Below are 14,570 nucleotides of genomic sequence, written 5' to 3' on the forward strand. Positions count from 1 at the left end.
GTAGCATATACATAACTTATGGTGGGGATGACTTGCCCATCCCCGCCAATCCAATCAGCCACCAAGTCCCTTTAATTTCACCTTTGTAATGTCTTTAGTATCTGTGTCCTTCCTTTCATGCCTAGGGCCACCACTCTGCTCAATCTGAAGCAGCTCTTGCTTGTGCTGTGTCATAGCCGACCTACTTTCTTGTGCAGGTTTGGTTAGTCTTCCTAAAGCATGACTCTACCAGAACTTCTGCTGGCAGAATAATGACTCATCTCTTCAGCTTCTGAAGCGTTCCTTGGTTTGGTCCCAAATGTCATTTCAGACTGTTTTTCACAACCTTCTTTCCTTCCACCCCCTTTCCTCCCACACTCTCCCTATGTTCTCCAGTCAGGAAGTTCTCTTGAATGAGAATAGTCACTCTTACAGTTTTAATTATTCTTCAAGGTCCATTTCAAGTTATAATAATGATAGCTGCCAATCATCGATCATTTATTATATGCTAGTTACAAGTTTACATGGATGAGCTCATTTAATTTTCATAATGACCCTGTGAAATGCTTACTATCACCACCTGCATTCTGAAGGATAAAGTAACTTGGGCAAGCCCAAGTGTTCACAAAGACCTGGATTCGTAGTCCAGAACTCAAGTTTTTAGCCACTATTTTATTGCTGAAATGACGGATTTGATGATGCCTTCCCACCTACCCCATGTTACAGTTCAATACAGATGAATCATCATTTATTTGGCGATCGCTATGCAACCACCACAGACCCTGTAGGAGTGGGTAATGCAAAGTTGATTAAGATGGTTCCAGCCTTCAGTGGTTTAGAATCTAGCAATTAACATAGTTTTCCTCTATGTTCCCAAATTGATTATAATTCACATGACGGGACACCTTGAACATTACTATTCATGCACATTACTTCTTTTGCCTAGAGTCCCTCCGTTTACCTTCTTTCTCTCTATAAACCGAGAAATATGTTTATTAAATTCAGGTGAATCTTACTCTAACTGTCCCATCTTCCCCATGAAACTTTCCAGGGGGATGTTCCTTTATGTTCCCACCCTAAAATAATACTATCAACTCTTTGGAGACCTGGGCCTTTTTCATCTTCAGCACCTAATAATAATAATAGCTAATTTTTATTATGGTTTTCCTTATTCGAGGCATTTGACACGAACACATTAATTTAACCCTTATAGCAATCCAACAAAGTAAAAACTATTTTTATGTCCATTATGTAAAGAAAAAACTGAGGTACTATGAGTTAAGTAACTTGCCCATGGTTGCTTAATTATTACTGGCAGAGCCAGGATATACAGGATATAGTCCGGGATGCTGGACCCCAGAGTCTGCGATTTTGACCTCTTGTCTAGTGCCTCTTCTGCTTTAGTCATTGCATTTCTCAGTCACTCTGTAAACATTTGTTAAGTAAATAACTTTTTTGTATCTCTGGCACTGGATTAGAGTTCTTAGTATCCTGTTATAAACTGCCTTTGTAATATAAACATAAAAATAAACTTATCCATGGTTATAACTTTTAAGAAGGAATCAGTTTTGAGATTTCTTTTGAATTGCTCAAGATACTCAGTGTAATTGCTAGGTCTCTGACCAGATGCTGGAAAAATGCTTGACTAGGCCCTAAAATACTAGGCTAGCCCTTATCAGTATCTAATCTGCAAGGCCAGGTGACCATTCTGGGCGCCCTGTTCCTCAAGGGAGAAACTTGTCTTGCCCTCTGGAAATTTCCCCCTAAGGGAAGCATGACTGTTGGGGTTTGCAATGGAGAATGGAAGAAGCACTTGCCCTGGGTCAAATTCCTGGCTCCATGCTCCCAGGTGCTTCAGGGCTTCTGTCTGTTGAGGGTGGGAATTAGGAAGGGACAGAGACACATCTGCAGGATGTCACTCACTCCCAGCTCAACCCACTTGCCGGAAACTGATCTCACTCTAGAGAAAGTAGATGCAAAGGTTTTTTAATTTCTTTAGTGCTTTCAGGAAACTTTCCACACTTTCTGTCAGACTTGCCTTTTAGCACTTCATCTGGCATTTAATGCACAAGTCCATTCAATATAATCATATTTTCCAGAAGGAAGGATGGTGATAGTTTTTTTTCCCTTCTCTAATTAGATCAAATCTGTGATAATCTGTTTCAATTACAGTGTTTCCTTTTCAAAAGACCATAGACTAATGCGATCAGAGACTAAGGACCAGGAGTCATCTATCATTAATTTATCAATAAATATTTTTATCACCTCTGATGTGCCAGCCACTTTGCTAGGTTTTGGAGAAATTTGAGGGAATAAGACAGGAAAAAACTTACACTTTTTTTAGAATGGTGAAGAAATTTGAAAGTAAAATGATAGCCACTTTTGACATCTGAAGAGAGGAAAAAGGACCTAATTTTATATATACGGTCCCCCAGAACAAAACTGGGGCAAATAGGTTGAAATTACAGGAAGACATATTTTCTCTATTGGAAGGAAAAATTGTCCAAAGATGAACTGTTCTCCTCAATGTAGTGAGTTCCCCATTACCAGGGATGTTATTTAAGGAAAAATTATGTTTTAAAAAAAGATATTGGATATCTGATTGAGCTGAGTAAAATTTAATATACCTTCAAGTCTTGACATTATATAATTCTATAAAATTTGATAGCAATGGAAAAAGTTAAGAAAGCCAAAATATTTTAATACTGTAAAACAGAACTACAATCCCATATTAATAAAAAAGACCTTATAATTATAACTTGACAATTTTATTGGATCTCACCTTAGCAGAGACCTCTCTGGGACCCGCTGTGGTAATGACCTAACTATATTCAAGTGATGAGAAATAATAACATGTCTTCATGAAGGGGGACCAAATTGCTCCCATATTTCAATGTAATAGTCACCAAGAAGCTGTTCGTCCACTGACTCTGGGGGAAACTAAGGCACACAAAAGTGGTACCATTATCTTTGGAAGAACATCTAAAGCAGTGTCTATATTTTTAGGTAGTTGAGTTGTTCGTCATTTCTGTCCCCTCAGTACTAAGGTCTAAGTCCAGCTCTCCTCAAAGAGATCAGAGATTCTACTTTGCACATAGGGAAGTCGATTCTTCCAGTGTTCTAGGGTAGGAAATATTCTCATATTGTGGCTGATGCAGATTAAATCTCCCCTTCATCCATTGGCTGGTGACCTGCCGCATTATTGTCTGATCTTTCATTGTTTGCTGGTGTTAGTTGCCTGCAAGTTTTTTGTGAGCTTCTTGCTTCCCAAGCTCCTATTGTATTTGGTTACACTTCATTGCACAGGCCTTGCCAAGGAAATTTAGTTTCCAGAAAAACAAAATGTGTGTGTGTGTGTGTGTGTGTGTGTGTGTTCCCTCTGCCTTTAAGGAGAAGACTGTAAAGTTGCCACACTTCCCGGGACAAAACTATGAGATCAGGGAGATAACAGGGCCAGGGGCACAAACGGGAGAGTTGGTTGAGAGCAGAGGCCCCAGCATCAGAGTGCCCACAGGTTTGCTTCCTGATTCTATAACATTTACTGTGTGACCTTTCATAAGTTCCTTAACCTCTTTGTGCACAGTTACTTAATCTGGAAAAGGCGAATAAAATTGCCTGAGGTTTGGTGTTAGGCTAAAGTAACACACGCCTATGGCAAGAGTTAAGCACCCAATAAATATTAGCTGTTATTATTACTATTACTGAGAGGTTTCCCTCAGTGGTATTGTCAGCCCTGTGGTTTCTGAGGAGCAGGAATCAGCTGTGACCTTTTATGTAAAGAAAACTGAAACCAAAAGGCCCCATGGGGTTTGACCCTGCGATGGGAGTTGTGGGTATGTGTAAAGGCCTCCTGTCCAGGTAACGGTGGTGACTTCACTGCGCTCTGAGGCCTACTTAGGTGAGCCAGCCCCACAACCTTGTGTTTTCTCGGCCTGCTTTGCGTCTACGGGGAGGGTAAGTCAGTGCTCAGCCGAGGACGCATCGCAGCTTCATACCGCCCCCTAGCGGACTGGGAAGGTCATTCGCAGGAGCCAGGTCCTCACAGCCAAGATGTGTGTTCGCGGCATCGCGGCGGAGCGTGCGTATCTCCGGGTGAATCGGAGTCATTGAGTCTCTCAGCCTCTAGGCTCCTCACCAGAAAAATGAGGACAATCACGACTCCCGCATGGAACCGTGGTGAGAATCCAATGAGATAGCGGCACATGTGAAATCTTACAATTTTAGATATTTCTGTTATTATAATAGTTGCACTAGTTATTATCATTCTGATCGACGACTCTTCCAGGGACCCGCTAGAGTTAGAAGATTGTTCGCATTAGGGCTCTCCCTCAGCATCAGCGTCGCCAGCAGACCCCACTACTATTCTTAGTCCCGCACCCTGACACACAGAGGCATTTCGGGGGCTCAGTAAAGCATTATTTGGCTCCAGCCTAGAGGACAAACTTGCAGCCTTGGGTCAGGAGGGGAGTGTTGTGATCTGGTGGAACTAGAAGCCCTGCCCCTAGTGGTAATGGGGCAAAGGACCCTAACGTCGCCAAGGACCTCACTGATGGTTTCCTCCGAACTCTTCCTTACTTCCTCTCCCTCCCGCCGCCCATCCCTCACCCCCTCGCCCCACCCCACCCCTTTCCCCTCCTTTGCTTCAGGGCAGTCTCATCGCTTGTGGGCGAGGCTGTTTTCTTCCCAACCCCCTGGTAATGCCTCCTCTGGGACCTGGGCCTGAGGTTGTAATAAATGCCCAGCAGAGCTGCGGTCCAGCACCCTGGGTCCTCCCCACCTCCGCTAGCCTGCCGCGCTCCCCGCCCTGGCACCGGCGTCATGCTCTGGAAGGCCCTGCTCCTCTCCGCCTGCTTTGCCCTGGTGGTGACTTACCCCGCACTGCTTCAGGGTGAGTGCACATTGGGAGGTCTTCTGGAGAAGAGGGCTAAAGTCCATTCACCGCGTGTGCGTGCGTGTGTGCGTGCGTGCGTGCGTGTGTGTGTGTGAGTGAGCGAGCTATGAGGCCTTGGGCAAGTTGAGTGGCTTGACTAAGATTAAGGTTGTGTTTTGAATCCGCCTCATACAGGTAGTCAGGCTGGGTCAAATGGAATTAGGGTTGGTGATGAGAGGGCTCTTGAGGTTTCCCTGTGGTCCCCTTAACTATCAGGTGCTACAGAGGCTTTCTCTATTTGATTCAGGTTAAAAAGTCCTTGGGTGTACTCTAACTTTACTGGAGAGTAAGATTCAAAGTGCTTTAGCCGCTGGCTGGGTTACATGCAGTGGGAATCAGTGGGTCTGGAGCAGAAACTTGTGAGTCATATTGAGAGAAGAAGGAATCCCTGTCTCCTGAACCAGAAGAAGGCTGCTTTCCTCCCAAGCCTCTTTCTCTTCTAGTCCTTCCTGAACTCAGATCCGTTTCTCAAGAGGAGGGGTATTCATTCACTTGCACTAAAATGGTGACTTTACCCTCCACTTCCTCCCAGCTCTCCCTCTGGTAGCTCTCAATTTATCCGCTGCTGGGTTTGGGTTCTTTACTGCATATGAATGAATGACAAAGCAAATGACTAAATTAGAGAGCTAATGATTTTGACCTCATTGGCAGGGTGCCCACAACCTGCTGGACTAGGCAGCCACAAGGACTGTAGGTCTTTCACTGCAGCCCAAGCAGACCCAGGTGGTAGGCTCATCAGGCCTTCATGGTTATGATGCTTTTATGGTTCACAAGACCCAAAATGTCTGGATTGTGCATTCTCTAGGACAGACTGGAAATTGAAGAGCTAGATGTAGCCCATTAAATGAAAATGGTAGGAGTCCCCATTTTAGAGTCCATTTCATTCTTGCTTATGCACCTTGGAAATAGCTGTTTTCCTTGCTCCTTTCCCCCACTTATATTTTTAGTTTTCAGGGAACTGAAAGAATTATATAGGGGAGTTTTTGAAATTTTATTCCACTGCAGTCTGACTGATTCACATTTAGAGGCACAATATCAAACGCTCCTTCCTAACCCGACCCCTCAAAGGAGGGTGGAGTAGGGGCAGCGAGCGTATTCCTAGGTGGCAGTTAGTCTTCTGGACATTCTAGCACTTGGCAGAAGAGAAACTTGTGGGGAGACCAGTTTGATTCAATATCCCCTTTTCTGTTCCATGTTTTCCCTGGAAAAAGATCTAGCTGGGAATGGAAGGCTGTGGAGATGGTGGAAACATTCTCACAAGAAAGTACTTGAACTGTTTTTTTTTTTCTTTTTGGTTCTTCTAGAATTCATCACTGACTTAGAGTCAACCACTGTCCTGGAGTCAACCACTGACCCAGAGTCGACCACTGGCCTAGATTTGACTACTGGCCTACAGTGGACCACTGGCCTAGAGTTGACCACTGGCCTAGAGTTGACTACTGGCCTAGAGTTGACCACTGGCCTAGAGTTGACTACTGACCCAGAGTCGACCATTGGCCCAGAGTTGACCACTGACCCAGAGTCGACCACTGGCCTAGATTTGACCACTGGCCTAGAGTTGACCACTGGCCTAGAGTCAACCACTGACCCAGAGTCGACCACTGGCTCAGAGTCGACCACTGGCCTAGAGCTGACCACTGGCTCAGAGTCGACCACTGATCCAGAGTCGACCACTGGCCTACAGTTGACCACTGACCCAGAATTGACCACTGGCTTAGAGTCGACTGCTGACCCAGAGTCGACCACTGGCCTACAGTGGGCCACTGGCTTAGAGTCAACCACTGACCCAGAGTCGACCACTGGCCTAGAGTCGACCACTGACCCAGAGTCAACCACTGGCCTAGAGTCGACCACTGACCCAGAGTCGACCACTGACCCAGAGTCGACCACTGGCCTAGAGTCGACCACTGACCTGTCAGACTTGACCACGCACCATGACTTCACTGAAGATGCACAAACAACAACTGACGTGTATTTGGAGAACACACAGACTTTTGGTAAGTGAGGGTTCTGTCCTCAGAGGAGGCCTGGGCAGCAACTGGTAGGCTCCCTCTTTTACATTTCTGAGGGAAAGGCTGCTTTTGTCCAGTGCACTTGATTCCCAGCATATGTCTGTGACAATTCCCGTCGTCCATTTTGTTTTCCTAGAATTGCCTACTAATGTGGGATTAAACACCCTGAGCTCTAAGGAAGAAGCCACTGAGGTCACAGGTGAGGATTCCTCTCTTCAGAAATGCAGAAGTTCCTCCCTGCCTCCCTTTCCTTATTTATAGTTCTTTACATAGGAAAGTCCTATGGTAATTTACACATTTGGGGATACTTTTGCTGCTTTGTTCTCTGAGGTGGAGTAAACTTAGCCAAAAGTTCATTGAAACTTGAGGAAAGTTAAAGCATTTCCCAGAACGCCAGGAACTGCAACTGGTTGAACACCAGCATAGCTCCAGCCCCAAGGTCTGACCTGATCTGACCTCTGGGACCTGCTTTCTGGGCTTCCCTAAAGAGGACAAGCTCCTTCATGTCTCTGTAGGGTCAGAAAAGGGGTTAACAATTTCCTTTTCTTTTCCAGTTGATTACAATTCATTTCAAATAGAGAACTTTTGGAGTAAAGGTTACACTAAGTGTAAATCTTATCTGAATATAGACTGAACAGACGATAGAGCAATTTAAAAGCTTCATGAATTAAGCAGTGTCCCTATCTCTGCCCATCCCTCTCTCAAGCCACCATCATTTTTCAATTTTCTGTCTGCCACTCAGCCAAGAAGTCGTAAGATTTCAATGCCTTCCACCCCCGCAAACAAACCCCAGTAGTCTGCAGGAATGCCTGAGATTTTCACTAAGAAAGACCCTTGGGCCTTACTTACAAAAGCAAATTTCTAAACACTCTGATTCTTATGTCTATAAATAATAGCTAACATTGATTGAGACCTACTGTATTCCAGCACTGCTTAAAGCGTATAGGGGATTGCAGATTGTAGTTGGAGAAATCTAGAAATTGTATTTTAGTGGAGGCTGAAGGGCCTGTTAAAAAGAAGGTTGGATCTCTCAGGGACTTCTAAGTGTGAGTGGAGACCAGCCCTTTAACTAAATCCTTCTCATGAAGTGCACTTGTGTTTCATTTCCACTGGTAGGATTTCAGGCATGGCAGAGTGCCTTGGCAGTTAGAAGAAGGGAGGTTTTTGTGTCATAGACTCAGTGGAGTCCTACGTTTACTAGGGGGCTACTTGAGTCTGTGAGCTGAATGACAGACACACTGTGATCCTTACTGGAAGTGAATAAAAACCATTTCTTTACTTAATTATAGAGGAGCCCAGCACCTCCACGGGAAGCAACGAGTATAACACAGTGTTTTTTGGTAAGTTTCTTCTCTCTTGTCTCTGGTATCTTATTAGGGATTTGACACCATTTTCAATGCTGGGAAAGGATTCCAATTTAAAACTTTCCAGATGCTGAGATCAGCTATAATTCTAATATGGAGGTGAAAAAGACAGCCTCTTTCCTCTCTGAGGTTTACTGTCCAAGTCTAATTGTTTGCATTTTCAGTCACCAAATAGGCATAGGATAAACAAGTTTTCCCCCTTGAGTTTTCCAAGATTTCCTGTCTCACTAGGATGTGGATTCCAGTCCAGTCTATGGAATCTTTTTAAGGGAGAGCCTGAGGAAAAGGCATCAGATTTTCTGATTCATAAAATATATAATTCAATTAAAAGCTGTAAAGCCTAGGAGCTCTGAATCAGGAAGTCCTGGTTTTAATACTTTGCCTCACTCCTGGCTTTTTTGGAAATTTCTGAAGTAACTTCTTCAGGCATTAAAATGGATACCTGGACAGTGTGCAGGTATCTTGCTTAAGGCTCAAAGAGAGCGCAGGAGAATAAGGAATTTACACCTTAAATTAAATCATGTGCCCAGTGGGAAATGAGAAAGATGAGCCTGATCTTTTGAGCACTAGGTTTTCTTGTTTCTCTTGGCAACTCATGTTTTCATTTTTGTTTTTGTTTTGCTTTTTAGTTTAGAAAATGAAGCAGATTCTCATTACCTGTGACCATCGCTCTACTAACCACAACATTCTAAGAAGATTCTGAGCCTCTGAACAAGCCTTCCATTCCATTATAGGAGCTTGAATAATTGTAAAAGACTAGACTAGTGAGACATCGGAGGTACCTACTTGAGGATAAACAGAGTGGCAGGAATTATACACAGACAGAAGAGGGGCATCTCTTAACCATGTCCCATTTAATATGGGCTCAATAAATGTTCATTTGTACTAAATTTTGAGAGGGGGTTTTTATTTTATGAGGCAACATTTTTTTTTTGCGGTACGCAGGCCTCTCACTGTTGTGGCCTCCCCCGTTGCGGAGCACAGGCTCTGGAAACGCAGGCTCAGCGGCCATGGCTCACGGGCCCAGCTGCTCCGCAGCATGTGGGATCTTCCCAGACCGGGGCACGAACCCGTGTCCCCTGCATCGGCAGGCGGACTCTCAACCACTGCGCCACTAGGGAAGCCCTATGAGGCAACATATTGCTTAGTTGCCTTGTTTTAGAACCAATAACCATTTTACTCCTCTCTGATAAATACTTTACAATCAGGCGCCAACTCCTTATGACCACAGGAAAGCGTGAAATGAGCCTATGGAAAGTATATTGGTTTTCCTATTCCTATTATAACAAGTTACCACAAACTTAGTAAATTAAAATAACATAAACCTATTATTTTAGTTTTGTAGCTCAGAAGTCTGAAAGGCATCTCACTGGATTGAAAACAATGTGTTGGCAGGGCTGAGTTCCTTTCTGAAGCCTTTCTGGAAAAATCCATTTTCTTGCCCACTTTTCTTGGCCATCTTGCATCTTTGAAGCCAGCAAAGGTTGGTTGATTCTGACAGTACATCACAGAGTCACCAACACCGACTCTACTGCCTCCCTCTTCCACATTTGAGGACACATTGAGCTCCACCTGGATAACCTAGGATAATCTCTATTTCAAGGTCAATTGATTAATGACCTTAATTCCTCCTCTACCACGTAACTGAACATATTCAGTGGTTCTGGGAATTAATAGGTGAGCATCTTTGGGAAGCCATGACACAGACAGCAGAGAACATCTTACTCTAGAACTGGTTTGGTTCAGTGGGGGATGGAAACAATCACCCATGTTTTTCTTTATGTTTACACTATATTTTTTGCAAAAGGGAGTGGGTGAGTTTATGTAAAATTAGTTGGTTTCACGTATTTATACTTCACAGTATGTATATGCCACAGTATAAATGACAAACTAAAATGGCACAAGTTTAGAGTGATGGGCAGACTTGGGAGTGAAGAGATGTAGATTCTACCAGTTGTATCTCTGCCTCTTGTGAACCCCAGCTTCCTCTTATAAAATGAGTCGGTTATATCAAATCAATTGAAATTTCCTTTTTGCTCCTTAATATATTTCAACAAATAATACACTGATTTTTGGGATCATTAATGTAAAGAATTATTAATGTATTAGTTTGCCTCAGGGAGAAGTATTCCATGTCATCAGTGATCTGTCACATAGGCTTGTACCAGAGCACATCATATTTGAGGATTCCTTAGCCTGGCTCCATCAAGCCGCTTGTCTCAGGGTTTTCATCTAAATAGGAAAGTAGTTCCAAGGCCTCCACTGATCTCTTTTAAGGATATAAAACTATTTCTGTTCTGTCAGTGACTATTTTTCCAATTTCTCTTCCCACTTTCTTTTTAATTTCAAGTGGATTTCAGCATGGAATTTTATCATGGACTATTGGAATGATTTGTGAAATTTAGCCAAGAAAAAGTGTTAGTGGACTCAAAATAGGCACTCATTAGTATCTATCCAGAATGGAAAAAAGTTTTCATTTCAAATTCCAGCTGCACAGTTTAAGTGGTTACCTCGAGAACAGAGATGAGTCCAGCCAAACCGGGGGATTGTTGAAGGGGGAATTTGTAGCATGTCTGCTTAGTATTTACTGATCCTGGTGTAAGTGGCAGTTGAAGTTATGGGTTTAGAGAGGTCACTTAGGAAGAGTATATAAAGATCTTCCTCAACCTACAATGGGGTTATGCACCCAGTACCCACTGTAAGTTGAAAATACCCTAAGTCGAAAATACATTTAATACATCTAACCTACCGAAGGTCATAGCTTAGCCTAGCCTACTTAAACGTGCTCAGAACACTTACATTAGCCACTGTTGGGCAAAATCATCTGATTGGGCAAAGCCAAGTTTTATCATCAAATGTTGAATAGCTCATGTAATTTACTGAATACTGTTCCAAAAGTGAAAAACAGAATGGTTGTACGCATACGGAATGGTTGTAAAGTCTATCAGTTTTTTACCCTCATGATCATGTGGCTGACTCAGGGCTGGAGAGAGTATCATGCTGCAAATGATGAGAAGCGCTACCCAGTTTCTGTCCTCGTAATAATAGCTACCACTGAAGGCCTGGCCTGAGCTGAGAGCTCTATATGAGTTATTTACACTGTGTACAAGTTCTATATGCTATTACTAATTGTACAAAATTAATTAATTTGTACCAAAAATTAATTATACAAAATATTAAATAATATTTAACATAAAATGTTAGGTGAGCTGACATGGGTTGTGAAAGAATTCACAGAAGTATTAACAAGGGCAGAAAAGAAAGTTTTTATTCACTTTCCAAGGGAGGAGAGGGGCCAAAGGCCTAGAGTGGTGTTGGCCCTGAAGGGTGGGGGGGGGTGAGTCTTTTATTGTGCTTTAAAGGGCAAGGTGCTGGAAAGAGGGAGGGGGTTCACATCTGTTTTGGTCCACGGTTTTATGTGGGCTGGCTGTGCTTCTACAGGATGTGGTTTTTCTGAGAATCTGTAACCTTTTGTTTTCAGTAATTTTCTAGTCCTTAGATGTCTGAAAGAGACTTGATGGTGGCCCTTGACAGGCGTTATCCTATTCTGAACAATGTTAGATGGGTTTACATAAAGTGTGTGCAATTTATATATAAATACAAATTTTGGGCAAATTTTTATACTGGTGTAGGCTATTCTGTTTCTTTAGTCCAGAACCTCCCCAATTTTCAAGCATTTTGGTTTACTTTAGCCCATTTACATTTAATGTAATTATTGATATGTTTGGAGCTTACGTGTACCATTTTACTTTTTGTTTTCTGTTTATCTTGTTATTTCTCTATTTTCTATGTTTTGCCTTCCTGTGGGCTACCTGAATATTTTTTTTAAATTCCATTTTGGTTTATCTATAGTATTTTGAGTGTATCTCTTTGTACAGCTTTTTTTTTTTAGTGGTTGTTGTAGGTATTACATTATATACACATACATTTTCATTGTCTAAGAGGGTCAATATTTTACCACTTTGAGTGAACTGTAGAAATCTTGCCTCCCTGTATGTCTTCCTTTACCCTCCTCTGCTTATAATTGTTTTAAATACTTCTCTACACACATTTACAGCCATATCAGAGAGTATTAGATAATTTTTGCTTTAACTGTCAAACATACTTAGGAAGTTCAAAAGAAAAAGGAAGATGTATTTTATCAGCCCATATTTCCCCCTTTCCATTGTTTTCTTCTTCTTGCTGTTCCAAAGTTCCTTCTTTCATCATTTTCTTTCTGTTTAGAGAACTTCCTTTAGCCATTCTTTTCAGGAAGATCTGCTGGTGACAAACTCTTGTTTTCCTTCATCCAATGTCTTTATTTCCCTTTCATTCCTGAGAGATAAAATTACAATATGAAAATCAGTATTGACAGTTCTTTTCTTTCAGTACTTAAAGAGTATTGTGCCACTTCTTTCTGGCTTTCATGTTTTCTGCTATTTGTACTGTTTTTCCCCTATAGATAAGTTGTTTCTCTTGCTGCTTTCAGGATTTTTTTCTTTGTCTTTATTTTCAAATATTTGACTATGATGTGTCTTGGTGTGGATTTCTTTGGGTTTATCTTGGTTGGAATTTGCTTGCCTTTTTGAATCTTTAGGCTTATGTCTTCTGCCAAATTTGGGAAGTTTTCAGCCATTATTTCTTTTAGGATTCAGATGACATGAATATTAGGCCTTTTGTTATACTCCTGCAGGACCCTGAGAATCTGATAGGTATTTTGTGTTGTTTGTTTGTTTGTTGTTGTCTCTTTTCTCTCTGTTGTTCAGATTGAGTCATTTCTATTGTTCTGTCTTCAAGTTCACAGATTGTTTTCCTCTGCTGTTGAGCCCTTCCATTAAGTTTTAAAATTTTGGTTATTATAATTTTCAGTTCTGAAATTTCCTTTTGGTTCTGCTATACATTTTGATTCTTTGCTAAGACTTTTTATTTCTTTGCTGAGGTTTTTTCAGTTGTTTTAAGCATGTCTATAATTGCTCATTGAAGCATTTTTATGACAACTGCTTGAAACTCTTTGTCAGATAATTCTAATATCTCTGGCCTTTTCATCTGGCATCTGCTGATTGTCTTTTTTATTCGGGTTGAGATTTTCCTGATTCTTAGTATGATGAATGATTTTCAATTGAAACAGGACATTTTAGGTATTAGAGGCTCTGGATCTTATTTAAATCTTCTGTCTTAGCTGGATTTCTGTGATACTACTCCAGCAGGTAAAAGGTGGAGGTACTGAATTACTGGCAGGTAGGGGCAGAAGTAAAGATCTCCCCCTCAACTTGTGTTGACTCCCAAGCAGGGGAGGGGTTCCCCATAATTGCCTGGTGAAGGATGGAATTCTGGCTCCCCACAAGGCCTCCACTGATATCACCCTGTCTGAGAGGAGTAGGGGTGTCTTGTTACTACTTTCCGTGTAGTCTCCACTGACACTACCCCTGTATGGAAAGGAGGGAGTGCTTTGTTACTGTTGGATGAGGGAGGACGTCCAGGCTCCCCATCTGGTTGCCACTAGCTCTGTGGGGTGGGGGGAAAATGAGGGTCTTAAACTGCTAAGTGGGGATGAAAGTTCCAGTTCCTCCTCGGTCTTCTCTAACTTTACTCTGGCACAGGTTTGGGCACCTTGTTACAGCCAGGCATGTGTGGAAGTCTAGACTCCCCACTTGGGGCCATAGCTTTTTCTGTGGTGTTTGACTGTAGAAGAGGGATTATTGTCTAAATGTTTTCTGCCATGCTAGGCTGTCTGTTTCCTAGTCCTCTGGCTGGACAGAATAGGTTTTTGTTGGGTTAAAAAAAATCACATAAAAAATATGTGATTGCATTATCACATATACGGTTTGAAAAGCTAACCCTGGCTGCAGACTACAGCTTGGAAAAGAATTTGGAGGAAAAGCGAAAATGGTTACAGGTCACCAAGTAGGGAGGATACTGTAGAGCATAGGTGAATGGAGGTGGTGATAGAGATAGAGACAAGTTGAGAAATATTTAGAAAAGGGGACAAAAATTGGTGGTGGATCTTGTATGGAATGACACAGAGCTAAAGCTATAGATTTTGTATTGCATGAGTGGTTGGATGGTGGTCTCTAGAGTTAGGATTATCAGATTAATTTTGTTTTGGAAATACTGTACTGAGTGGTACCTTTAAAATATTTAAATGAAGATGTCATATAGGTAAAGGTGTGAAGCTCAGTAGAGGTCTTGGCAAGACACTGAACTTTGTATCATGGCACACAGATAATAATTGAAGCCGTGGGCAAGGATGAGTTTTTATTTTTTCCAGTTTTATTGAGGTATAATTGGTGAATAAAATTGTATATA

The 14,570-nt window shown here is 42.1% G+C and overlaps 1 protein-coding gene across 3 annotated transcripts; it reads left to right on the plus strand.

Annotated features, from left to right (window-relative positions):
* Positions 1 to 4,625: 4,625 nt before the first annotated feature.
* LOC113632431 (integumentary mucin A.1-like) lies at positions 4,626 to 9,175 on the plus strand. 3 transcript variants are annotated; one of them, XM_027129596.1, is made up of 6 exons: positions 4,627 to 4,867; positions 6,214 to 6,523; positions 6,596 to 6,906; positions 7,058 to 7,120; positions 8,211 to 8,261; positions 8,915 to 9,175. In XM_027129596.1, the coding sequence occupies exons 1-6, from the start codon at positions 4,714 to 4,716 to the stop codon at positions 8,917 to 8,919; spliced, it is 894 nt and encodes a 297-aa protein (XP_026985397.1). In that variant the 5' UTR covers positions 4,627 to 4,713; the 3' UTR covers positions 8,920 to 9,175. The 3 variants fall into 3 exon arrangements, with proteins under 3 accessions (XP_026985396.1, XP_026985397.1, XP_026985395.1); XM_027129594.1 differs by having other exon boundaries at positions 4,628 to 4,867; positions 6,214 to 6,906; XM_027129595.1 differs by lacking the exon at positions 7,058 to 7,120 and having other exon boundaries at positions 4,626 to 4,867; positions 6,214 to 6,906.
* Positions 9,176 to 14,570: the final 5,395 nt, after the last annotated feature.

Source organism: Aethalodelphis obliquidens, unplaced genomic scaffold (genome assembly GCF_003676395.1).
Source record: "Aethalodelphis obliquidens isolate GAN/ISIS:26980383/991018 unplaced genomic scaffold, ASM367639v1 scaffold36, whole genome shotgun sequence".
Taxonomy (NCBI): Eukaryota; Metazoa; Chordata; class Mammalia; order Artiodactyla; family Delphinidae; genus Aethalodelphis; species Aethalodelphis obliquidens.